Below are 26,834 nucleotides of genomic sequence, written 5' to 3'. Positions count from 1 at the left end.
TCTCTTTTTGAAATGTGTTCAATGGTAAAACCATAAAGTGTAGCTATCACTGTGGCCCTCATTCATCAAGACTGGCATTTTTCACGCCAGTCTTAACGAGCGGGCAGAGTGGAGTATGAAGCGCCTGATTTATTAACAGGCGCACGCCATAAAGTGTGACAAATCTTATGTCAGTCAGTTACCGGAGTAAGATTTGTGGCGTAAGGAACACTGTTGCTTGCATTGAATTTGATGAGTGAGGGGCACCACACCCACATCTCGCCCCAGATCTACACACTTTGTCAGATTTGCGCGAAAATGTTATGCATTGCGTAACAAAATTGTGACTTTTTAAATCTTTTTACGGCAGATTTCTGGCATAAAAGCTTTAATGAATCGGGGCCATATTTTTACTTAATGTCTAGTTCCTTCCTAACATATCCTGCCAATTGGTGGGGGTCCGTATGATAGCCTGCATGAGTGCGCACACAGAGCTGTGTATGGGTTTTTTAAATGTCTGTGAACCCTTATTCCATTCTGTGGGGCCCAGCGATTCTGCCTTCTGAGCATCCCACTACAGAGTGGCTTTTTGAGTGATCAATGGGAGTCTCAGAACCTGGACCCCACCAATAGGTAGGACAGGTTAAGAAGGAAGTACATATTATGTAAAAAAATAAAGTAGCTGGAATTCCTTTCGATGCCAACAATAAATGGGTGATCGCAAGGGGTCTAATCACTGAGGCCACTATTGATCCCAACAACATGGGACCCATCCCTACATGTGACCAATACTGTGCATGCGTGACCACCAATTCATTTATTATCTGTGGTCATGCATGTACAGAAGTGAATGGAGCATTGGCCGTAAATGTGCACTACCGGTTGATTCTCAAAATGCCAAAATGAAAAACTTGGACAAAGTCGTGGGCCAACCAGTATACAGTATAATGAGCCCCACATAGTCCTCCATATTGAATAATGGGCCCCACATAGTCCTCCATACAGTATAATGGGCCCCACATAGCCCTCCATACAGAATAATGGGCCCACATAGTCCTCCATACAGTATAATGGCCCCACATAGTCCTCCATACAGAATTATGGCCCCACATAGTCCTCCATACAGAATAATGGGCCCCACATAGTCCTCCATACAGAATAATGGGCTCTACATAGTCCTCCATACAGAATAATGGCCCCACATAGTCCTCCATACAGTATAATGGGCCCCACATAGCCCTCCATACAGAATAATGGGCCCCACATAGCCCTCCATACAGAATAATGGGCCCACATAGTCCTCCATACAGTATAATGGCCCCACATAGTCCTCCATACAGAATTATGGCCCCACATAGTCCTCCATACAGAATAATGGCCCCACATAGTCCTCCATACAGAATAATGGGCTCTACATAGTCCTCCATTCAGAATAATGGGCCCCATATAGCCCTCCATACAGTATATTGGGCCCCGCATAGTCCTCCATACAGAATAATGGCCCCACATAGTCCTCTATACAGAATAATGGCCCCACATAGTCCTCCATACAGAATAATGGCCCCACATAGGGGTGGTGGTTCTGTCGCGGACCAAATAAAACCACCCTGCGGGCCAGATTTGTCCCAAGGGTCAGAGTTTGGCATGTGTGCCCTATAGCTATGCCACGGCTTATGACACGGCACTGGAACCAAGTCAAAATTAATCATTTCTGTATGTGTCTCGTTACAGCTTTGACCAACCGTCTCATCGGGTCATCCTTTGAGCCTTACCTGTTGCCAGAACTGACAAGATATGACTGTGAGGTTAATGTGCCAGTATTGGGCAGCTCCAACCTCCTGCAAGGCAGCGACCTCCTCAGAGCACTGGACCAGACCACCTGAAGAGAGACAAGTTATTCTTCGACTGTTCAAATACAAAGCTTCAGTTTCTAAATCTATTTTACAAGTAGACAATTTCTATCACTGATAAAAGAGTTTTACTGAATTTACTCACATATGGACCTTTGTTCACATTACCAAATAGCGGCCTTATGGAAATGGCGTGATATTAAAAAAGATAAGACATGCATCTATGTTTTTACCTGCTGTATTTTTCTTTATTTTAATAACAGATTGTATAGTATAGACTTTGTTTTACACATTCTTACACCAGCGTAAAGTTAACTTATATTTTTTTAAGTGCCCACAATTGATCTTATGGTGCATATATCTTGTTTATTGTGCAGAATTCATAGAGAAAATGGAAGTTGTTACTGTCACAAATAGGAAAATTCAAATACATTTTGCAATGTCATATTTTGTTTTTGTTTGTTTTTTAGTTTTTAATAACAGAAAAGAGTTATAAAAAATATTTATATATATATATATACACATATATATATATATATATATATATAAGCCATAGAATAGCAAATTTGACATTCCTATAATAATTGTGACCAATTATATAAATCATTTTTTTGCGGTTTTGAAGTCCCCACCGCAATTCAGGGTCATTTCTCTATCTCTGGTATTGAATTAAGTGCTGTAAATGGCAACATAGAGTCTGAGAGAAGGGACCAGGAATGGGTTATCTATAAGCTAGACCAAGATATTAAAGGGTCACTACATTTGGACACAGAGTTTTTATCAATATCTGAAAAATACTTAAAGAAAAAATGTAATTTTTCCGATTGACTCCTCATGGGTGGGGCTTATCTTTCATTGTTTTCATTGCTGAAAGGGCAGCTCAAAACCCGCACCTTCATGTTCCAGTCATTATAGCTGCAGAGGAGAAGACTTAAAAAAAGACTTCTTTTTTAATGTAATCTTTGAACCCTCAGATTCTGATATGGGACTGTTTTTTATTGAAAGAGGTAGAAAAAAAACCTCTTGTATGCACCTGATTAGTGAATACTGAGTTAATAGAGGGGTTCTCTGTTCAGGACCCTCATCATTTGGACAGAGCAGAAAATGGTAACACAGAGCATCTCACACTCTGACAATGCAGAATTTGAATAGGCATTGTGTAATGCTTCTTCTCCCCATTGGGGGTGCTGCAGATAATATTAACACTTACTGCCTCTTTTACCCACAGATTAGAGCTGATCACTGGGAGTTCCAGAATAGGGACACTTTGTGATCAGCCTTTTGTCAAGGTACACTTCTAACAAGCAGGGATTTTCCAAAGAGCTATTGTTGCTAGCTTGTCTCTGCCGTATCCACTTTAGTGTACCTTTAAGAAACTCAACTCAGTCAGACTTTTATGTTTGCTCTATAAGAATAACACTAATTATCGAGATGGAAAACACAATTTGTATACACATTAACACAATTTATTGTGGTCGCATCTGTGTCTGAAATTAACACAGCTATTTTGCACTAAATTTATCAAGAGTGGTGCAAAAATGAAAGCAGTTGCCCACAGTGACCAATTAGATTCCAGCTCTTATATTTACACGGCTCTTTGGAAGATAAAAGCTGCAATGCCATTGGTTGCTATAGCCAGCTCTACTTTTTCCTTGCACCAATTTTGGTAGACCTCTCCTATTCTCAGAAGCATTTTACTGTCCATGATTACAAAAAAATCTAGCACAAACAGCGTCACACCTGTCCACAGCTGGCATTGCAGTTTAGCTTCACTGAAGTGATTGGGTATGAACTGCAATACCACAAATAGCCTGTGGACAGGTGTGGCGCTATATATATATATTTTTTTAAATCTTGAACAAGCCTTTTAATACAAGTTACTTGCCATTATTAGCACCTGTCTCATCATATTTCAAAGATTTTTTTTTTTTTTACATAATTTGAGAAATGACTGATCACATTGCTACATTTCTGTATATGGTTCACGTTGACATTGTTTTATCTCATTTTTTTTATAAATATATATACTACTTAGATGTTATCCCGTTGTTACTAATCTACCTGTCTACAGGGGGTTAATGGTGAACTACAGGGGACATGTAATGTTGCACAATTTACCATAATTATCTGTATATGATCTGTATGTGTAGACAATTAACATATATTGCGTTTAACCATTAATACTTTAGGTAAAGGCTTCTTTTTATTGGTACAGTACATTGTTTTTGTATGTATATTTTATTTCACATGCGATTCTTGCTCAGATGTTTTATTTTCTTAAATGTAGCAGCTGATATATGAGGCATTATACTGTCTATCCAAAGGAATCTATTAAAAACACTAGTCACACATTATAATGGCAATTTTTCACATCCATCATTAACAATACAAATGAAGCCATTGGCTAGGCCGTATTCATACAGCCACTAGAAATCATTGATGACTAGTGAATCCATAGTTGCCAACTGTCCTCAATTTACTGGGATTGTTCTGATTTTTTGGGGAAAATTTTTCAGCTAATTCGAGCCTGTCTCGGTCTTAAGGGGTCAACCCCTAAAGTCTCAACTTGGTTTTGGGCTGTCCTGGGGGCAAGACATTAAAGGGTGCAGCGCCTAAAGTCTCAACTTGGTTTTGGGCTGTCCTGGGGGCAAGACATTAAAGGGGGCAACGCCTAAAGTCTCAACTTGGTTTTGGACTGTACTGGTGGCAAGACATCAGTTTTAATTTTACCGACAGAGATGGTGGATCTATAGGTGTAACTTGTTAGCCCATAGAGTAGCTGCCTACCCTCGTTAACGATGGATTTACATTTACATGCAATATACTGAATACCTAACCTGCATTACGCTATCAATCTCTTTTTTTATTATACCGATTTATTTATCTATATACAGCGTATACACACACGTGATTCAGGGTCTCAGAACTGTTTTATAGCTTATACTGTGTTAATTGATTGCTCTTCAAGTGCAAAAAGTTGGGTCGTACAGCGATATCATTAATTAGCTTGGGCATTGTATTCAGCTTTTTTACCAGTACAAAGTAACGTTACTGTGGTGGCTCATTGGTGGCTACCAAGATGGCCCCTTGTCATACTCAGGAACTTGGACTAACCCAGTCATCATGCTGATGTATGAAGCAATAACATGCCCTCTTCTCTGTTTCACGTTATCTAATTCAGGATTGTTTATGTTCGTCCTCAGGGGTCTTAGATGCGAATGTTACCTTATTGTAGGTGCTCCAACCTCGTATATTTTTGGCATATTTAAAAAAATATATGGTAGATGTGGATCCCACCAATGGGACCATCATCTATTTCAAGAACGGGACCCCCGCCACCTCTCCATTGACTCAAGATAGATGTGGGACACACTGGTGGGCTCATGTCTACCGTACATTTATGGCATACTTATAGACAATTGGGTCCCATTAAAAATGTTGATTGAGTCATTGTTTATAACTAGAGATGGTTTGAATGGATTCACAGGATTCAGTCCAGTGGCCACATCAGTAATCTGTGGCTGTCAGACGGTAGATGTTATCTGCGTGACAGCGTGGCAAATCAGGGATGTTCGCGGGCAGAATAGTCTATAATTATGCCATAAATCCATGCTGGCTGTTGGGCCGGATTCTGTGAATTGATTCGCACCAATTCTACTTCTAAGAACTTACAGTAGTTCAGTCGCATGCACATTTATGTGATTGAGCTGTGATACCAGCCACAGTCACTGGCAAAAAGTATGGCGCTGTGCCTAATGCCCTGTAAACAGTGAAGGGGACATGGTGCTTCAGTCAAGAGTTGGACCTCACCAAAATTCAGATTTGCCACGATCCAAATTTTCTGGATTTGACTTCTCACAAATTCAATAAAATGACGGCTATGCTCCCACCATTTTGCTGGATTCTTTTAAAGGCTGGGAACGGGTTAAAAAAATCTTCATAATCACCTATCCTCACCTATCCTTACCACTAGTCCGCAGCTCCCCGGTACTCTATGCCGGTCTTCTGTTCTGACACCGCTCCATTTTGGCGCTGAAGCCAATCGGAGGTCAATCGAAAGCATCACATGGTTACGTGGTGGGTGACGTAGGTCATGACACATGAAGCCAATCATAGGTCTCCAGATGGCATCAGAACACAAGACCAATGCGGAGGATATTTTTTAACCCCTTCCCTCCCCTAACAGCAGTGGTGGCAGTTTTCGATTCAGACCTTGTTCAAACAAAACCTCCCGAAGAACCCCCTTCAAATAAAATGTGAAATGATTTTTTGCAGTTTGATGATATACTGCATCCCAGGAAGCATCCTGGACGCTGAGGTAAACAGTAATAATCTTATCTATGCCAGCATTCAGTATAATCGCGGGCCCCATTTATCAAAACTATCCAAAAGAAAAATTCTCATTTGTTGCCCATAGCAACCAATCAGGGATCAGCTAACATTTCTTAACCTGCTCTGGTAAAATGAAAGCTGCTCTGTGATTGGTTACTATAGGCATTTTTTTTCTTTTAGACAGTTTTGCTAAATCTGTCCCAGGGTGGTTTAAAACTACTCCGTTTTATATTTTGTCAGCTTCCGTTATAAGTATATTTTGCTTCAACATAAGCTAAAATCCAAAATGAAGCAACTATGCGGAACTATGTGTCGCTATGGTAATGGACAGCAGGCTAACTGTGTCATCTGCTCTTGCAGTCATACTCCTTTCCATCTGTGTCCCTGTTGCCCATAGCAACCAATCACTTTCACTGATAACTGTACATGGATTCTGATTAAAAATCTGCACACAGGAACCTATCATGTTCCAGCTCTAATTGTTCTAAGGTGTGCTGCCCGGGATTTTCACAAACCCATAGTTTTGCATGGTGTGTTTGAGTCGTGACTCAAATCAAAAACAGGCATCCGTGTTTTGGTGCGGACCACTCAGGCCGCAAAAATACACGGACACGTGAACAGCCACATAGACAATAAAAAGATGTGAAAAACACTTACATGAAAAACGGAAGATGTGAAAAACAGAAGTCTGCATGAGGCCTAAGTCTAAATTAAGAGTATAATGAAGCCTAATTATGGCTCTTAATTAAATTTTATCCATAAAAATGCATACAAACTCTCATGTCCGAAACATTCGGATATTATACTGTTCTTACAGTACATAATATATATTCGTTCAGATTGCCTTATAAACAGATTAGTGAATAATAATGTTGCACTTTGACGTCTTTTTTGCTTTATATTGGGACTGTTGTTGTTTTTTGTTGTTTTTTTTTTATGCGTATTACTGCTTTTTTTAGGTCAGATAATCCTAGGGGCCTGCAAAAGCGGTGGAACAAGAAAGTCCATCATGCTGCACGGCACTCTTGGAGATGTAGTTTCACATTTGTCAGAGAGATGCAGGTTACCCACCAATGTCCTAGGTCAGAATTTTGCAGACTAATTTGTTCAGTTCACTAAAAGAAGTTGTCCACTACTTTATCACTGATGAGCTATCCTTAGGATAGGTCATCAGTGTCTGATCGGTCGGGATCCGACACCGGCAGCCCCACCGATCAGCCATTCTCGGCGGCCTCCAGACCGAAATGCTCAATTGCGGAGCTGGTCCTTCTGATAGTGGTCGCAGCTGGGTACCACACATCCGCATCCTATTCGTGTCTGACCCCTACCGATTAGACACTGATGACCTATCCTAAGGATAGATCATCAATGATAAAATTGTGGACAACCTCTTTAACAATAAATTTGAGTAAAAATATAAGTAATACATGGAGTCGCCTCTTTACTTTTTACACTTAAATGTGGGGTTCACCTTTGTCTTTACTGCTTTTTGAGGGTTTCTTGGTGAGCAAAATCGAGAGCAGATCTGACATGGAAACCTCTGTTTCTGATTAGGGCATATGGACATAGAATGATGGGACCACCTCTGTGAGTCCGAGCAAAGAAGCACCAGCTCTTGCAGACTACAGCACGACCGTTCTGATCAATGGAAAGTTCCTACACTCCACCTATTTTAATGAATGGCATACCATGTAATACTGTACTTGCCAGCTTTCCCAGGACAACCATCAGTCTTCAGGGAAAATTCGAGACGATCTAGAAGTTAGAAAGTCTCCTGGGCAACTCTGAGGCCTGAAAATGCAAACTAGGGAGTTTAAAAAAGGGGCAGCCCATCTCCCCTTGGGATGGGCTTCCCGAAGAATTGACAAAACTGTAATACATGGATGAGACAGGGAAGCTCTTTGTAATCACTTTGGTTAATAGATGGCAGTCCCTTCTGTGACGTCCATATATCTTAACAGTCAACCCCGTTTAAAGAGGACTTGTCACTATTTATTATGCTTAGTGTAAATGCCGCTGCTCTCCGGAATCTGACATTGTTTTTCTTTTTGTTTGTAAGCGTTGCCATTCCTGAGATATTTCTCTCTCTTCCCTATATGTAAATCTAGTCATTTTAGCCAAGTGGGAGCGGTCTTGAGGACCACCAGATTTATTTATTTTTTTTAAATGGAGCCATAACCGAGAGGCACAAGAACAAGAGAAAAACAATGGCAGATTCAGGAGAACAGCAGCATTTATACCAGGCAAAAAAATTACATATTTATTGCAAGTGATGGGTCTTCTTTAAGTAATGCAATTGAAGCATTTAATCATTCATTGTACATGAAGATATATGGGTAAAAATACAAATAAATGATGTTTAGAATTTCCTCGGAATATTATTACTGTCTTTTAGGAATGTTTAGCCCTTTAAAAAAATATCCTAAAACAAAAGTAAAAGAGTAACTGGGCCAAACCCATAATTTAGAGAGTGTGGTGAACCCATAATATCTGAGCTCCACCAGGCCATTCCAACTCAACACATGAATTATGTAGCGTTTTTGGACAATTGGGAAAACTTGAGAAGATGTTTGTGATTATTTTGTGCATTTTGACTTTAACCTACCTATTTTTTTTTTTATTAAGGATGTTTGATTAAAGTTTATATAGATTTTTTTTTCCTTTTTAAACTTTGTAATATGTGCCTTCAGATTATATAATGAAGCGGTGGTGATGAGATTGGGATCCTAGCAATATTTTTTATGCACTACCTGGTGAAGAAGAATTTGAAGGCTAGAACACAGTGTAAGGAGAAGACGCGTTATGCATCCCCATAGCGGTCAGTCACTCTGTTGATACTATGTCAGAGTCTGATTGGCTGTTTGTTTTTTACGCCATTTTGACACTCAAGCCTTTAAATCTCTATTCTCAGGCCAGGCTTCAAAGATCAGGTAACTAACTATGTATAGAATAAGCTTACTGAAGTCCAATATTATCCATAGGACTTAAGTAGATGATTCACTTCTGTATACCTGTTATCTCCCCACAGTGGAGGCAGCCGTGTTTCAGAGAAATCCAATATTCAACCCATTTAAAAATGTGAAAAATTAAGAAAATTGTTGAAAGTTAAATGTAAAAAAAAAGTAAATGGAAAAAAATATATAATAAAAGAAAAAAACAGTAAAAAATGCTTTCAAAGTCAGATGCTGTACTACTTCAATTTACAGTTCATCTATTTGTAGTATAGATGATAGATGAATGATTGCTGGGGGTCTTATCTCCGTTCGATCAGTTCTGTGGAATGTTGGTTGACTTTATGCACAAAGAGAATTCTGGACCCCATTTTCAGGATTTGTGGGGTTCCTAGTGGTCAATCCTTAGCAATCATACATTTATCCCCTACCTTCCGTTTGCTTAAGACTTCATACTGAGATTTTTTTTCATGGATTTAAATGAAATTTGGAAGAAAAATATGGTATGCTACCATACAAAGGTGCTGGAGTAAAGAACCATAGAAAATGTATGATGCTCTACCAGCTTTGTAACAGTAAATCATTTTAGCCTGAATATAAATTAAGAAAAGTTCCCTTATCTGATAACCATTCCAACTTTTTTGTTTACTATGAAACAAAAATTATTTTACGCACAATTTCTCTGGATTTCTATACTTTTACCTTTTAACGATAGCTGTCTTTTTTTCAGATCATCAATGATGATGATTTTAATGACATGATGAGACATTATATTATTCACAAGTAGCAGATTTGCTGCATAAAATTTTGGTAACACATGTCGAATACACACCAAAAGCATGGATTTTGGTGAGGATTTGCTTCTATTTTAGAAAAACTATACTCCACTTCCCTGGCGCTTTGGAGGGTGGTTTCTGTATCACCCAGCCTCCTGCGATGACGATCTGCAGCAATTCCGCCAAATATGAAAATACCCTAGTTTGTAGCTCCACTGTGTGCAGAAAACAGGTGAAATATATTGTAAAAAATCAATAATTTGTCTATTTTTTTTTAAATGACGTCTGATATGTCCTGAAAAATATATGATTTAATCTCTGCTGTCACCTTTTCTGCGTCTAGTGTCCTTGTGCTTTTATTTTTTTTCCAGAAAAAGGATTGTTGTGACATTAAACCAAATGAATTCTGTGTCACACTTTGTATGCTGAATTATTTAGTGTCCTTAGAAAGTTTTTTTGGGGCTATTGGTGTAAAGCACTTGAAGGGTTAATCGAACTTGAATAATGTTGTTTTACCGCCTGTTGAGCTAAGTAGAGAGCGCATTGACATCCATAGTGGTTTACTAAGCGACATCAGACAATCAGAGGACTGGTATCTCACCGGACCTAACGTCAGACTTCATGATTTCTTAAAGCAACACTATCTGGCTGAAATTGATGCTGTTTTTACTGTATGGAAAGTGATTGATACAGAAATGTATTTTGACACTTGATGCATTATTAAAGTATACTGATCTTTCATTGTGGGTCGTCAGTCTGTAATAGATTTTAGGCAATGACTGTGGTGAGCGGTTTATACTGTATGTGTGCAGGGGCGTACATAGGAATCATGGGGGCCCATAGCAGAAATTCTAATTGGGCCCCCCCTCCCTAAAAAAAATGTAAATAATTGTTGGGGTCACAGAAGAGCAGATCTCACAACTTTCCAGCCTTTACATAGTAATTTTCCTCCTGCTGAAGTCCTAGATCCCGCTTTATTGCGCCATGAAGACTGATGCCAACAAAAATGCCCCCCAAACACAGTATGAAACCCCCATGGTGAATTCCTCCACATGCGCAGTATAATGGCCCTACTGTACCCCACCTCAACTCCCAGGGCAAAGTATGCTGACCCCAACACAGTATGATCCCCTGTGACCTAGAGCTAGAGAGGAAGGTACATAATAAGGGAGGGTGTTATACATAATAAAAGAGGAAACTATATAACTAAGGGCGATGCTATACATAATAAGTGAGTACACTATATACAGTGCCTACAAGTAGTATTCAACCCCCTGCAGATTTAGCTGGTTGACACATGCGGAATTAACTTGGCATTGTGACATTTATACTGTAGATCAGCCTGGAAGTGGGAAATGCACTGCAGCAACTTTTGTTTTTGTTTTTTTTTTGTTTTGTTTTTTAAAACGTTAAAAGTTAATTCAGAGAGTCATTTATTATTCAACCCCTCAAACCACAAGAATTCTGTTTGGTCCCCCTAAAGTATTAAGAAGTAGTTCAGGCACCAAGAATAATGAGCTTCACATGTGTGGATTAAAGATCTCTTTTGCCAGCCTTTTCTGACTATTTAAGACCCTCCCCAAACTTGTGAACAGCACTCAGACATGGTCAACATGGGAAAGACAAAGGAGCATTCCAAGGCCATCAGAGACAAGATCGTGGAGGGTCACAAGGCTGGCAAGGGGTACAAAACCCTTTCCAAGGAGTTGGGCCTACCTGTCTCCACTGTTGGGAGCATCATCCGTAAGTGGAAGGCTTATGGAACTACTGTTAGCCTGCCACGGCCTGGACAGCCTTTGAAAGTGTCCTCCCGTGCCGAGGCCAGGCTTGTCCGAAGAGTCAAGGCTAACCCAAGGACAAGAAGGAAGGAGCTCCGGGAAGATCTCATGGCAGTGGGGACATTGGTTTCAGTCAATACCATAAGTAACGTACTCCACCGCAATGGTCTCCGTTCCAGACGAGCCCGTAAGGTACCTTTACTTTCAAAGCGTCATGTCAAGGCTCGTCTACAGTTTGCTCATGATCACTTGGAGGACTCTGAGACAGACTGGTTCAAGGTTCTATGGTCTGATGAGACCAAGATCGAGATCTTTGGTGCCAACAACACACATGACGTTTGGAGACTGGATGGCACTGCATACGACCCCAAGAATACCATCCCTACAGTCAAGCATGGTGGTGGCAGCATCATGCTGTGGGGCTGTTTCTCTGCCAAGGGGCCTGGCCATCTGGTCTGCATCCATGGGAAGATGGATAGCACGGCCTACCTGAAGATTTTGGCCAAGAACCTCCGCTCCTCCATCAAGGATCTTAAGATGGGTCGTAATTTCATCTTCCAACAAGACAACGACCCAAAGCACACAGCCAAGAAAACCAAGGCCTGGTTCAAGAGGGAAAAAGTCAAGGTGTTGGAGTGGCCTAGTCAGTCTCCTGACCTTAACCCAATTGAAAACTTGTGGAAGGAGCTCAAGAATAAAGTCCACATGAGACACCCAAAGAACCTAGATAACTTGGAGAAGATCTGCATGGAGGAGTGGGCCAAGATAACTCCACAGACCTGTGCCGGCCTGATCAGGTCTTATAAAAGACGATTATTAGCTGTAATTGCAAACAAGGGTTATTCCACAAAATATTAAACATAGGGGTTGAATAATAATTGACCCACACTTTTATGTTTAAAATTTAATAAAATTCAACTGAGCAACATAACTTTTTGGTTTGTAAGATTTATGCTTCTGTTCATAAATCCTACTCTCGTTTGCAGTTTGAAGGCTCTAACTTATTTACATCTTATCAAACCAGCTAAATCTGCAGGGGGTTGAATACTACTTGTAGGCACTGTACTAAGGGAGTATGCTATACATAATAAGTGAGTACACTATATACTAAGGGACTGTGCTATACATAATACGGCTACATTCCTGTATCTGTGTGCAGTGTCGGTGTGCTGCCCTGTTTTACCGACGCATTGAGCATGTTCTATTCTAGTCCTCAAAATCATAACAGAACAGGACATTCTCTAACCGTCACAGATCTCATTCTCAGATCCGTGATTTTCATGGATGTGTGAATGGATCTATAAAACTCTACCAGTCCGTGGACCATCTGATAAAAAAATCTGGCTGCACACGGACATTTCACACAAATGTGAGAATGCAGCCTAAGGGATTTTACAGATAACACTATCACTCCAAGTCACACAGTGCAGATATAGAATAATATTTACATCCAGGCACTTACCGCTGACGTATCATCTGATCAGAGTCGGTTTCTGCAGTTTTTTCTCCATCTGGTCAGACCTTCATGTCCACATCTCCCAGCCACGTCTCGTCTTGTCACGATGATCTCCAGCCTAGATAATAGCAAGGTCACATATATTGTATACATACATGTGTCTCCTCCACACTGCGCCCCTGACTTCAGATATGTACCCCACCATTAATATACTATTAGCCACTTAGTAATCAAAATATAAAGTGATAAGCAGCACTGTGCCCCCCATTAACTATAATCTCCACTGCCCAATAATATAAATGATTCAGTCTCTGTGACTCTCCTAAATTAATTGTAAGGCTATGTGCACACGGAAAATATACAAGGCTTTACAGTACAAGCAATGTGAAACCTCCATCATTGCTCTCTTCCACCACCACCATCATTGCTCTGTCCCAGCACCTCCATCATTGCTCTGTCCAAGCACCCCTGTCATTGCTCTCTCCCAGCACCCCCATCATTGCTCTCTTCCACCACCTCCATCATTGCTCTCTCCCAGCACCCCCTTCATTGCTCTGTGGCAGCAACCCATCATTGCTCTCTCCCAACACCCCCATCATTGCTCTCTCCGAGCACCCCCGTCATTGCTCTGTCCCAGCACCTTCAACATTGCTCTGTCCCAGCACCTCCATCATTGCTCTCTCCCAGCACCCCGTCATTGCTCTGTCCCAGCACCCCCGTCATTGCTCTCTCCCGACACCCCCGTCATTTCTCTCTCACAGAAACCCCCACCATTGGTCTCTCCCAGCAACCCGTCATTGCTCTCCCCTTCCCCATCATTGCTCTCCCCAGCCTCACCATCCCCATCATTGCTCTCTCCAGCCCCATCACTGCTCTCCCCATTGCCACCATCCCCATAATTGCTCTCCCCAGCCCCATTTCTGCTCTCCTCATCACCAAATCCCCATCATTGCTTTTCCCAACCCCATCAGTGCTCTCCCCAACCCCATCATTGCGCTCTCACAGCAAACCCCCATCATTGCTCTCTCCCAGCACGCCCATCATTGCTCTCTCCCAGCACCTCCATCATTGCTCTCCCCCAGCAACCTGTCATTGCTCTGCCCTTCCCCACCATCCCCATCATTGCTCTCCCAAGTCTCACATCCCCATCATTGCTCTCCCCATCACTTTCCCCAGCCCCATTATTGCTCTCCCCAGCCCCATCATTGCTCTCCCCAGCCCCATCATTGCTCTCGCCAGCCCCACCCTCCCCATCATTGCTCTCCCCAGCCCCATTATTGCTCTCCCAAGCCCCATCAGTCCCATCATTGCTCTCTCTAGCCCCATCAGCCCCATCATTGCTCTCCCCAACCCCATCATTGCTCTCCCTAGCCCCATTATTGCTCTCCCCAGACCCATCATTGCTCTCCCCAGCCCCATCAGCCCTATTATTGCTCTTCCAGGCCCCACCATCCCATTATTGCTCTCCCCAGCCCAATCAGCCTCATTATTGCTCTTCCCAGCCACATCAGCCCCATCATTCCTCTCCCCAGCCCTATTATTGCTCTCACCAGCACCATCATTGCTCTCTCACAGCAACCCCCATCATTGCTCTCTCCCAGCACCTCCATCATTGCTCTCTCCCAGCAACCCGTCATTGCTCTCCCCTTCCCCATCAGCCCCATTATTGCTCTCCACAGCCCCACCATCCTATCATTCTTCTCCCCAGCCCCATTATTGCTCTCACCAGCCCCACCATTCCATTATTGCTCTCCCCCTCCTCCCCTCCCCAGCTTTTCAGTAAAAAAAACAAAAACAACAACTTACCACAGCTCGCTCCCCCGCAGCATCCTCCTGGTTGCCGGCAGATTTCTTCCTGACCCAGGCGCGCGGTGCATGATGACGTCATCAAGCTGCGTGCACCTGGGTCAGGGAGGAAGCATAAGACGATCCCTCCAGCTCTGCGGCTATGCTCTTCCTGTCAGCAGTGGAGCTGCAGGGATCGCTTCTTGCCCGCTGTGTGCAGGGAGCAGCTGCATTGGCAGACCCCCGGTACAGCTGCAACGGGGGCCCCAGCGCAGCTGCACCGGCGGTGGGATGTCTGCCCCTGGACTGCTATGGGGCCCCCACGGCTCACGGGCCCCATAGCAGTCGCGTGGCCTGCCTCCATTGGCGGTACGCCACTGTATGTGTGTGAATCTAGATATACAGTTTATCACAAAAGTGAGTACACCCCTCATTTTATTATATCTTTTTATTGGACAACACTGAAGATATGACACTTTGATACATTGTAGAGTAGTCAGTGTACAGCTTGTATAATGGTGTACATTTGGTGTGTCCTCTAAATAACTCAACACATAGCCATTAATGTCTATACGGCTGGCAACAAAAGTGAACACACTCCTAAGTGAAAATGGCCAAATTGTGCCCAAAGTGGCAATATTTTGTGTGGCCACCATTATTTTCAATCAATGGCTTAACTCTTGGGCATGTAGTTCACCAGAGCTGCACAAGCTGCCACTGGAATCCTGTGGATGACATCACGGAGCTGGTAGATATTGGAGACCTTGCGCTTCTCCACCTTCCATTTGAAGATGCTCCACAGATGCGCAATAGGGTTTATGTCTGAAGACCTGCTTGGCCAGTCCAGCACCTTTACCCTCAGCTTCTTTAGCAAGGCAGTGGTCGTCTTGGAGGTGTGTTTGGGCCCAGTTTTCGAAGGGAGGGGATCATGCTCTGCTCCAGTATGTCACAGTACATGTTGGCATTCATGGTTCCCTAAATGAACTGTAGCTCCCCACAGCTGGCAGCACTCAAACCATGACACTCCCACCACCATGTTTGACTGTAGGCAAGATACACTTGTCTTTGTACTCCTCACCTGGTTGCTGCCACACACGCTTGACACCATCTGAACCAAAGAAGTTTATCTTGGTCTCATCAGACCACAGGACGTGCTTCCAGAAATTCATGTCCTTAGTCTGCTTATCTTCAGCAAAGTGTTTGCGGGCTTTCTTGTGCATCATCTTTACAAGAGGCCTCCTTCTGGGATGACAGCCATGCAAACCATTTTGATGCAGTGTGCAGCGTATGGTCTGAGCACTGACAAGCTGACCCCCCACATCCCTTAAACCTCTGAAGCAATGCTGGTAGCACTCATACGTCTGTTTTGAAAAGACAACCTCTGGATATAATGCAGAGCACGTGCACTCAACTTCTGTGGTCGACCATGCCCGGGCCTGTTCTGAGTGGAACCTGTCTTGTTAAACCGCTTTATGGTCTTGGCCACCATGCTGCAGCTCAGATTCAGGGTGATGACAATCTCCTTATAGCCTCGGCCATATTTATGAACAGCAACAATTCTTTTTTTCAGATCTTAAGAGAGATTTTTTCCATGAGGTCCAATGTAGAACTTCGAGTGACCAGTATGAGAGCGTGTGAGAGCGATAACACCAAACTTTACGTACCTGCTCCCCATTCACACCTGAGACCTTGTAACACTAAGGAGTCACATGACACCAGGGAGGGAAATTGGCTAATTTGGCCATTTTCACTTAGGGGTGTACTCACTTTTGTTGCCAGTGATTTAGATATTAATGGCTGTGCGGTGAGTTATTTAGAGGGCTCCCTAAATTTACACTGTTATACAAGCTGTACATTGACTACTTTACATTGTATCAAAGTGTCATATCTTCAGCGTTGTTCCATGAAAAGATATAATTACATTTTTACAAAAATGTGAGGGGTGTATTCACTTTTGTGATATACTGTATCAGATAAAGGCAAGATGAAAGAGTTTTCCAGGAATAGCGCCATATATGTCTATAGGCTATACCTGGTATTGCAGGTCACTCAGAATAAAATGGAATATTGTATGCAGCCCTGGGATGTGCCATAAATATGCAGTGTTTTTACTTGGTGTAATCGATGCTGTTCTTGTAAATCCAGCATTATTTTCTTTTGTTCCTATGTCTCTCTGTTCCTGAAATATGGCCCTCTAATTCTTGTATGTAAATCTAGTCTCTTTTTTTTTTTTTTGCCAAGTAGGTGTGGCCCATAGTTTTCTTAATGGGTGGGTCTTCTTTAGGGCCACACCTGGTTGTCTAAATAGACTATGTTTATATACAGGGAAGATGGGGCCATATCTTGGGAACAGACAAATGCTGGAACAAAAAATTAATAATGGCAGATTCAGGAGAAAAGTGTCTTTTACACCAGGTTAAAAAAAACTAAAAAAAGATAGTTATTTTTGGCAACTGGCAGGTCTTCTTTTAGAGGACTCAAACCAAGCACAGGCGCTCGGTGCTTCACGGCTCGGCCAAACATTTATATACACCTTCCCATCTGCTTGTTTTCAATCAATCTTCGACCTTCTTTGGTCCTATGAATCTAGAGCTGTCAATCAAAGAAGGGGGTGGAAATTGAGAGAAAACAAGCAGGTGGGAAGGTGTATTTAAATGATTGACCCCACCTTTGTGCACTGGGTGGTGGTACTTAGTTTGAGCAGCCATTCTGTAATGATAGAGTTCCTTTAAGGAAACTAGAAATTAGTCTTGAAGCTGAGGGACCTAACAAAACACTGATCTTCTGCCAGGTTCTTGAATGATTTCACAGTGCTATTCCCAATGGAAGGCCCTTGGCTCTACTCATGTAATGCAACCATATGGTCAGGGTTAGGTGGCAGAAGGAGAGGTCAGAAATAAAATGTACAAGTTATCTTATAGCAAAAGAACAACTCACTATGTTTTCTCTGGGGAAGAAGCACAACAGGAGTGATGGTCCTACAATGCAAATATTCTATTCAGAGAGGAATTGGGATAGAACTCTAGTGCCGCCCATTGGGGGTAGCAATGGGCACAGACATCGGAGGTGGTTCTCCGCATATACATTAATGGACTGCAAACAAGTAGTAAGCTTGTCCAGGGTCTGCACCCACTGTTGGTACGAGTTTCTCTCGCCTTTGGTTTTGGTCTAACCTCGTGGGTTTTTTCTTTTTCAGGCACAGCATTCATCCACTTGCCATAGCCCATTTATAATTCAGGGGCAATACACTGTAGCTAAACAGCAATTGGGCATTTCTTGTCTCAAGATCATAATTCAATAACTACTTTGGTAGGAGAACTAACCTTATGTAGTAGTAAAACATGGGCAATATGACGATCTCCACCATTTTGTACCATTCTATGATTAACTTCTCATGCGATCATGTGCAACATGCACACTGTCAGGTTTCTGCTCTGTTGCCTGCTTGAAAGGTCATGTGCATTTTGCATACTTGTGGTCATGTGCCAACTAGAAGCATTTCCTGCTTCTCTCAGTGTTCTATGGCGAAAAGTAGATGAGCAGCTAGTGGTCATGTGACCACTAGTAAGCAAATTGCACATGAGCGGTGACGACTGCTCAAGCACACAACAGAGCGGAATCCTGACAGTGTGCAACTTGCGGCAGCCTGTAGTCATATACAGTGATTGCAGAAAGTTAGTTGAAACCAGGAAAACCCCTTTAACATGTTGATTGCCTATGAACATTACTGCAAGAGAAACAACCAACTGCCTTTTAACATAACCAATAACATTTTTAAAAGTACCAATAATTCCCTACTTCCGCCTCTGAACAAGAATGCAGGAAGGGAAACACAGTAAAACATGGCTCTGAACTTTTTAAAACTACTAATTATGGTGGGTTGTTCCACCGCTTTACATTCAAATGATGGCTTAAAAGAAAGGCAGAAATTCGAGGATGACACTTGTATTTATGCAGCAAATTTGCTGCTTGGTGGGTAGCAGATCTGCATAAGGAATAACACCATTGTGACCGAGTGTGGCTATCCTTGGCTATTCTGTTCGGAATCATCAGCAATAAGTAGTATTTTACTTTTCTACTCAACTGATTTTTTTTCCCGGGTGGTACCAAAAATCCAGGCAGATTTTTTTCTGCAGCATAAGAACAGAGTTGAAAAAAATCCACTTATTTTCATAGGAAGCCATAGGATGCGGATTCCACCAATATTGACGAATAGAATAAATATGGGGTACCTACCATGGAACACAACCACTTCTATTACATATGTGGTTTGTAGGCACCGTGTACCATATAGACAGCCATTATTGGAATATGCTCAGGGTGGCACATGGTTAAATAATGAGCAGATGTATTTTGCTCTAGTTATTGCTTGGAATTAGCATACCCACAGTGTGCATCATGGGCAATCGTTTAAGGGGAGACAATTAATTCTGTGTTTCTCATGCCAGTTTTAGCTCTGTCATTTTATAAGCAAGTCACGGCCATCAGTAGAGCCACGTGAATGGACAAAGTGTGGGCTTTCTTCATTCTTGGACTGGCTGCTCATTTCTGCGGAGTATTGTCTATAAAATGTTACTCTATTTGTGACTCACATGAGTCCAGGAAATGCACCTGTTCCTAAAACCCAAAGTTTCCTCCTCCACTCTTACCATACTGCATATATACCTGTGAGAAGGACCTCCCTTCCTTAATTCTTTCTGGCAAGAAAATTTTTTAAAGGGAAACTCCAGATAAAAATTAAAAATAATCGATTGCTGCATTTCTATGCACTCCTAATCAGCACCATCATACAACCCTGTATTCATAGTGCAGTATAATTTGAAGGTTGTAACAGCTTGTGCCTGTAATATTGAGTCAGACAGACAACCAGGCTCTTCTGCAGTGAAAGAGTTTATAAATACGTCCATATCTTTTTTTAAACTTTGTCTTTATTTATTACATTTATAAAGAGAAGAAAAGGTACAATCACAAGACACTAACCGTTCCGAGAAATAAAAACAATCACTGATTGAGGCAAGGGAAATAACAATAGAAGTGATTAACTTTCTACTCAAATTCTGAAGGAACAATAATACAAAATGAACATTAAGGAGCAGGATGAGAAAATACCTTCTTTTTCGGACCACAAGAAGCACTTTTTCCCCCCCAAATTTGCGTGCGTCTTATGGTCCGAATTTAGCATACCGGGGAGTTGAGGTGGTGGCGGGAGGGATCGCAGGAAGCAGGGTCCCTCAGGAACCTGGCGACGGCAGAAGCAGTGCGATGCTGCAGGCCCGGTATTGGTGGTCAGGCAGAATTTTCCCAGAGGCCATCTCAACGGCGCATGCGCTGTCTCAGGAGGCCATCTTCCTGAAGCCATGGGGCTCAGGGAAATGGCCACCGAGATCCCAGTCCGTGCATGCACTGGATCAGGTGGCCATTTCCCTGTAGACCACGGCTTCTGGAATATGGCTGCCGGAAAAGCAGTGCACTGCACTCTGCCTCAGCACCAACAACAGGCCCACAGCATCTCACCACTTCTGCCACCACCAAGTTCCTGAGGAAGGGACCCTGATTCCTACTATTAGCTCCACCACCGCCATAACCCCCCGCTGCTGGGGCACCCCCTTCTCCGACCCAGGACCCGCAGCATTGCTCCACTTTTGCCGGTTTCCTGAGGGACCCTGCCTCCTGTGACCCCTGCTCCACCACCGCCTCCCCCCAGGTAAAATACCTATTCGGACTATAAAACGAACCCCCATCTTATAAAAAAAATATTTTTTCCCATTTTCCACTCCAAAATTTGGAGTACGTCTTATGGTCCGAAAAATACGGTACATAACCAAGATCACCCAGACTGAGTGGAGTAATCCAGTCACATGAGTGGACGCAGCAGAAAGAAGAATATAGAAAAAAAAGAGAAAAGGAGAAAAGCAAAAGAAGCAAGAAGAGAAGAGGGGAGGGGGAGGTAGGGATGGCAATAGGGAAAGGTGTTCAAAGGTGGGGCCCAAAGAATGCACATTCAGATTTCGCCAATTAGGTCCAGATAGTCGAAGATATAAATTCCAGACAATAAAACCAGGTTTTAGAAAAACAATCAAAAGAATTATTAATCGTAGAAGTGAGCTCCTCCATTAACATCACCTCATTTATTTTAGCAAGCCAGGAGATTGTAGGAGCAGTATTTTTTTTCCATAGTAGAGTTATGCACGTTCTTACAGTCGCGATTAAGTGTCTTTATATCGAATGTCTGTAGGATTTCAAAGGATATCACAGTGATGGAGAAGGATGAGAACTGTTCTAACAGGCCCTAGTATACCCCGAGTCTGACGTGGGGCTTATTAATACATAACTGTGCCCTGGGCCTTTTGGGCCAGATAAGTAATAATACACCATGGTGATTGCACCCGCTGTGTGGACGTGATTGCCTCCGGGTGTCAGCTTATTGTCACAGCTGACACCTGGTGCTATGTGCTATGAGCAGTGCCACACCGCTCCCAGCACATTAAACCCCGAAATTCTGCAATTGAAGTCGCTTGCAGCATTCTGGGAGCAAGGGGAGATAAGAGCCGTTACTTACCTCCTCTCCGGCGTCCCACGCTGTCTCTGCCAGGTCCTGGTGGTTGTCATGGTGACCCGATGTTGTCATGACGACATCTGGGTCACCAGACAGCAGAAGTTACTTTAATCATGCACAGTGCACGATCAAAGTAACTTCTGCCTGTGCAGCACTGACAGGCTGTATAGCATAGGGATGCTGCTGCATCTCTATGCTATACAGGCGATAAGACTGCAAAAACTGAAAGTCCCATAGTGGGACAAAGTGTAAAAGTTAAAAAAAAGTGTCAGAAAGTGAAAAAATAAAAAATAACTTTAAAAAATATTTAAAAAAAATGAAAAAAATAATCCCAAAAAACTAAAAATATATTACACCCATGAATAAATATTATTCTGAAAAAAAAAAATAAAAGTACACAATATTTGGCATCCCTGCGTCCGGAACAACCTGACCTATAAAACTGTCCCACTAGTTAGCCCCTTTAGTGAACACGTTTAAAAAAAAATGAAGCAAAAAACGATGCTTTATCATTATACCGCCAAACAAAAAATGGAATAAAACGCGATAAAAAAGACAAATGTAAATAATAATGGAACTGCTGAAAATGTCATCTTGTCCCGGAAAAATCAAGCCACCATACAGCTCCATCAGCCAAAAAATAAAAAGTTATAGCTTTCAGAATAAAGCTATACAATTTTTTTTTTCTATAAAATAGTTTTTATTGTGTAAATGCGCCAAAAAATAAAAAAACGATATAAATGTGGTACCGCTGTAAAAGTACTGACCCGAAGAATAAAACTACCTTATCAATTTTACCACATGCGGAACGGCATAAAGAAAAAAACAAAAAACATTCCTGAATTGTTGGTTTTGTTTATTCTGCCTTCCAAAAATCGGAATAGAAAGTGATCAAAAAATTTCACATGCCCGAAAACGATACCAATAAAAACATCAACTCGTCCCGCAAAAAAAAAGCTGTCACATGACTCTGTCGGCCAAAATATGGAAAAATTATAGCTCTCAAAATATGGCGATGCAAAAACTAGTCTTTGCAAAAAAAAGCGTCTTGTAGTGTGTGACAGCTGTCAATCATAAAAACCCGATATGGCATTGCTGTAATCGCACCGACCCGAAGAATAAAATCGTCTAATCACTTATACCGCACGAGAAACGGAGTAAAAAATAAACTCTAGGGTTAGGGTTGTGCTTGGGTTAGGGTTAGGGTTTTATTAGGGTTGTGCTAGGGTTAGAGTTAGGGTTGTGCTAGGGTTAGGGTTGGGATTGTGCTAGGGTTAGGGTTAGTGCTGTGCTAGGGTTAGGGTTGTGCTAGGGTTAAGGTTGTGCTAGGGTTAGGGTTGTGCTAGGGTTAGGGTTGTGCTAGGGGTAGAGTCGTGTTGGGGTTGGGATTTTTTCAAAGGTAAAGAAAAAGAAAAATGATGATGATATGGTAACTAGTGTTGAGCGCAAGTGCTCGCTACTTGAGTGTGCATAGGGTGCTCGGGTATGCACTGAGTATCACGGGTGCTCGAGTGACATGCTCGAATCTCCGCCCTATATGCTTCGCGGCCCAAAAAAACTTGCAAGGGTTGCCTGCCATGCACGAGCGATCCCCGCATGTTTTTTTGGGGTGTCTAACAACCGTGAAACATGCGGGGCGTGGATTCGAGCATGTCATTCGAGCACCTGCGATACATGGTGCATACCTGAGTACCCGATGCAAACTTGAGTAGCGAGCACTTGGGCTAAAGACTAATGACAACTTATTCAATATGATGACCTAATGTTATCAAATTCTGTGTCAAAATTTTCACTATACCCCTTGATAAAATCCTTGAGGGGTGTAGTTTCCAAAATGTGGTCACTTGTGGGGGGTTTCCACTATTTAGGCACAACAGGGGCTCTCCAAACGCGACATGGCGTCCGGTCTCGATTCCAGCCAATTTTGCGTTCAAAAAGTCACACAGTGCTCCTTCCCTTCTGAACCCTGCTGTGCGCCCAAAGTGTATTTTCCCCACATATGGGGTATCGGCGTACTCAGGAGAAATTGCACAACAGTTTTTGGGGTCCATTTTCTCCTCTTACCCTTGTGAAAATAAAAATTTGGGGCCAAAAGATTATTTTTGTGGAAAAAGTTTGATCTTTTATTTTTACAGCTCAATGCTATAAACTTCTGTGAAACACCTGGGGGTTCAAAATGCTCGCCATACATCTAGATTAGTTCCCTGAGGGGTCTAGTTTCCAAAATGGTGTCACTTGTGGGGGATTTCCACTGTTTAGGCACATCAGGGGCTTCCCAAACGCAACATGGTGTTTGCTAATTATTCAAGCAAATTTTACATTCAAAAAGTCAAATGATACTCTTTCCCCTCCGAACCCTGCCGTGCACCCAAACAGTGGTTTTCCCCCACATATGGGGTATCAGCATGCTCATAAGGGATTGTTCAACAAATTTTGGGGTCCATTTTTCCTGTTACCATTGTGAAAATAAAAAAAATTGGGTCTAAAGTAACATTTTTGTGAAAAAAGTTAAATGTTCATTTTTTTCTTCCACGTTCCAAAAATTCCTGTGAAGCACCTGAAGGGTTAATAAACTTCTTGAATGTGGTTTTGAGCACCTTGAGGGGTGCAGTTTTTAGAATGGAGTCACTTTGGGGTATTTTCTGTCATAAAGGCCCCTCAAAGTCATTTCAAATAAGATGTGGTCCCTAAAAAATGGTCTTGTAAATTTTGTTGGAAAAATGAGAAATTGCTGGTCAACTTCTAACCCTTATAACTTCCTAACAAGACAAAAATTTGGTTCCAAAATTGTGCTGATGTAAAGTAGACATGTGGGAAATGTTATTTAATAACTATTTTGTGTGTCATATGTCTCTGATATAAGGGCACGAAAATTCAAAGTTTGAAAATTGCGAAATTTTCAAAATTTTTGCCAAATTTCTGATTTTTTCACAAATAAACGCAAGTCATATTGAAGAAATTTTACCACTATTGTGAAGTACAATATGTCAAGAGAAAACAGTCTCAGAATCAGTGGGATCCGTTGAAGCGTTCCAGAGTTATTACCTTATAAAGTGACAGTGGTCAGAATTGTAAAAATTGGCCTGGTCATTAACATGCAAACCACCCTCGAGGGTTAAGGAGTTAACATTACCTCATTTATTTTAGTAAACCAGAGGGAGATTGTCAGAGCGGTATCTTTTTTCCATAGTAGAGGGCTGCACGCTCTTGGAGTCGCGATTAAGTGTCTTAATATCGAATGTCTGTAGGATTTCAAAGGGGTGTCACAGTGATGGAGAAGGACAAGAACCTGTGTAATAGGCCATAGTATACCCCAAGTCCAGACTATACCCGGGGCTAAAGTGGCCTAGGCTTGATTATACCCCGGTATATTATGGCCTAGGCCATTTCATACCCCGTCATGCCAGATTATACCCCCCTTGATATCCACAGTGTTTAGTCATACACACAAGAATTACTTAATTTTTCAACATGTTATAGATAACTGACTTAAATCTTAAAGTTCTAAACACATAGACTTTTATTACTTGAACCAGAAAAACTTCAATCAGTAAAAATATTAGACTTCCACAAAGATATAATAAGGTAAAGAATCTTACCGCACTTCTCGGTAGTTACACATTAAAAGCAGCTGTGTGTCTGAGTATGATAGAAAGAGATCTGTACACTTTTCAACTAATCAGAGACAAGGTGAGAAAAACAGTGAAGTGTTAAGATCAAGTTACAATTGCATTCTAAGGTAAAAGCACTTATCATAATGGACAACAGTGTAATCTCAGATGTAATGACTGCTGTACGTTGCCAGTAACATTGTATTGTAAGATCAATCTTCATCAAGTTATTAACAACACAAATACCTTCCCACTACGTGGAAGTCAGTTTTAAGTTATTAAAAAATGGCATCTAAAATCTATCTCATACGTATACAAGAGCTCATAAAATAAAGGGGTATATTGTAGCCTGGAGGAGTAAGTTTGGCCTAGGCTATTTTACACCCCCAGGTATAGTTTGGCCTAAGACAGTTTATCCCCCAGGGTATACTCTAGCCTGGGCCAAACTATACCTGGGTTTAATCTGGACAGGGGTCAATTTGGCCTGTTACACTGGGTTCGGTTCTGAAATCAGATCAGTGATTTTATGTATCACTTGCTGTACTTTTCCCCAAAGAGGAGAGAGAAGCCTGCAGGACCAGAAAATGTGTAACAGATCACCCTCCTCCTCCCCACATCTCCAACATATGGGACTAGCTTTCGGAAAGATAGAGTGTAGTTGAGTTGGGACACCATACTACCGAGAAAGCAGTTTTTAACCGGCCTCATAAAAGCGGGAGCAGATTGATGATTTATGCGTTAAGGTAAAGATACCAACTCTCCTTCGATTGGGAGAGGCCTAAATTGCCTTCCCATTAGAAGTGAAAATTAGTGTTAGGTTGGTCTGGGGTTCAATCAGCAAGGAGTATGAGAAAGATAAAGTGTGTCTTAACGGTCCCGAGTCTTGTCATTATTAGAAAAAGGTCTAGAAGGGAGTAAATGGTAAAAGGGTAAAACCTGACAAACTCTCAAAGTTCCAAGATGAGGGGGAGTAGAGAGGCCGAAAAGATGTTCCTTTGATGGCCAAATATGTCCAACTCCAAAATGAGACACTCAAAAACAACCCCTCCTTAGCCAGTTATGAAAGACTTTATTCTCTAGCCCCAGGAGGAAAAACGGATTGCCCAAAATGGGAAACATAGAGGAAGATATTGGTAAGATATGAGAATGGACCATGGGATAACCCTAATTGTGGGATGAGATTTAAGCGATTTAACAAAGGACAAGTCCAGCCACAAAGTAGCCGTCAAAGGGGAGCAGCGACATCGTGGAAAGAATCTTTCCACGATGTCCTGCTCCTGGTTACCAGCCTGCTGCTGAAGCAGGAGCAGGCTGGTAACCATGGTAAACATCGGGTTACTAGGGGCACACGCGCACCTAGTAACCCGTTGTTTATCATGGTTACCACCCTGCTACAGTGAGCGGGAGGTTACCGCTCACTTTAGCAGGCTGGTAACCATGATAAACATCGGGTTACTAGGGGCACACGCGCACCTAGTAACCCGTTGTTTATCATGGTTACCACTCTGCTACAGTGAGCGGGAGGTTACCGCTCACTTTAGCAGGCTGGTAACCATGATAAACATCGGGTTACTAGGGGCACACGCGCACCTAGTAACCCGTTGTTTATCATGGTTACCACTCTGCTACAGTGAGTGGGAGTTTACCGCTCACTTTAGCAGGCTCGTAACCATGATAAACAACGGGTTACTAGGTGCGCGTGTGCCCCTAGTAACCCGATGTTTATCATGGTTACCAGCCTGATCGCTGCTCCCGCTGGT

At 42.2% G+C, this 26,834-nt stretch overlaps 1 protein-coding gene across 2 annotated transcripts in view; it reads left to right on the top strand.

Annotated features, from left to right (window-relative positions):
* The window catches only part of EPAS1 (endothelial PAS domain protein 1), a 166,401-nt gene extending 155,772 nt beyond the window's left edge, over positions 1-10,629 (top strand). For both annotated transcript variants that reach the window (XM_073672055.1, XM_073672056.1), the window contains exon 17: positions 1,711-10,629. In XM_073672055.1, coding sequence (XP_073528156.1) covers positions 1,711-1,862 — 152 coding nt within the window. In that variant the 3' untranslated portion in view covers positions 1,863-10,629. The remainder of the gene's footprint in view (positions 1-1,710) is intronic.
* The last annotated feature ends 16,205 nt before the right edge of the window (positions 10,630-26,834 follow it).

The sequence above is a fragment of the Phyllobates terribilis genome, unplaced genomic scaffold (assembly GCF_046119375.1).
Source record: "Phyllobates terribilis strain yellow unplaced genomic scaffold, ASM4611937v1 Scaffold_3__8_contigs__length_932513732, whole genome shotgun sequence".
Taxonomy (NCBI): domain Eukaryota; kingdom Metazoa; phylum Chordata; class Amphibia; order Anura; family Dendrobatidae; genus Phyllobates; species Phyllobates terribilis.
This window is presented reverse-complemented; position numbering and strand designations above follow the sequence as displayed.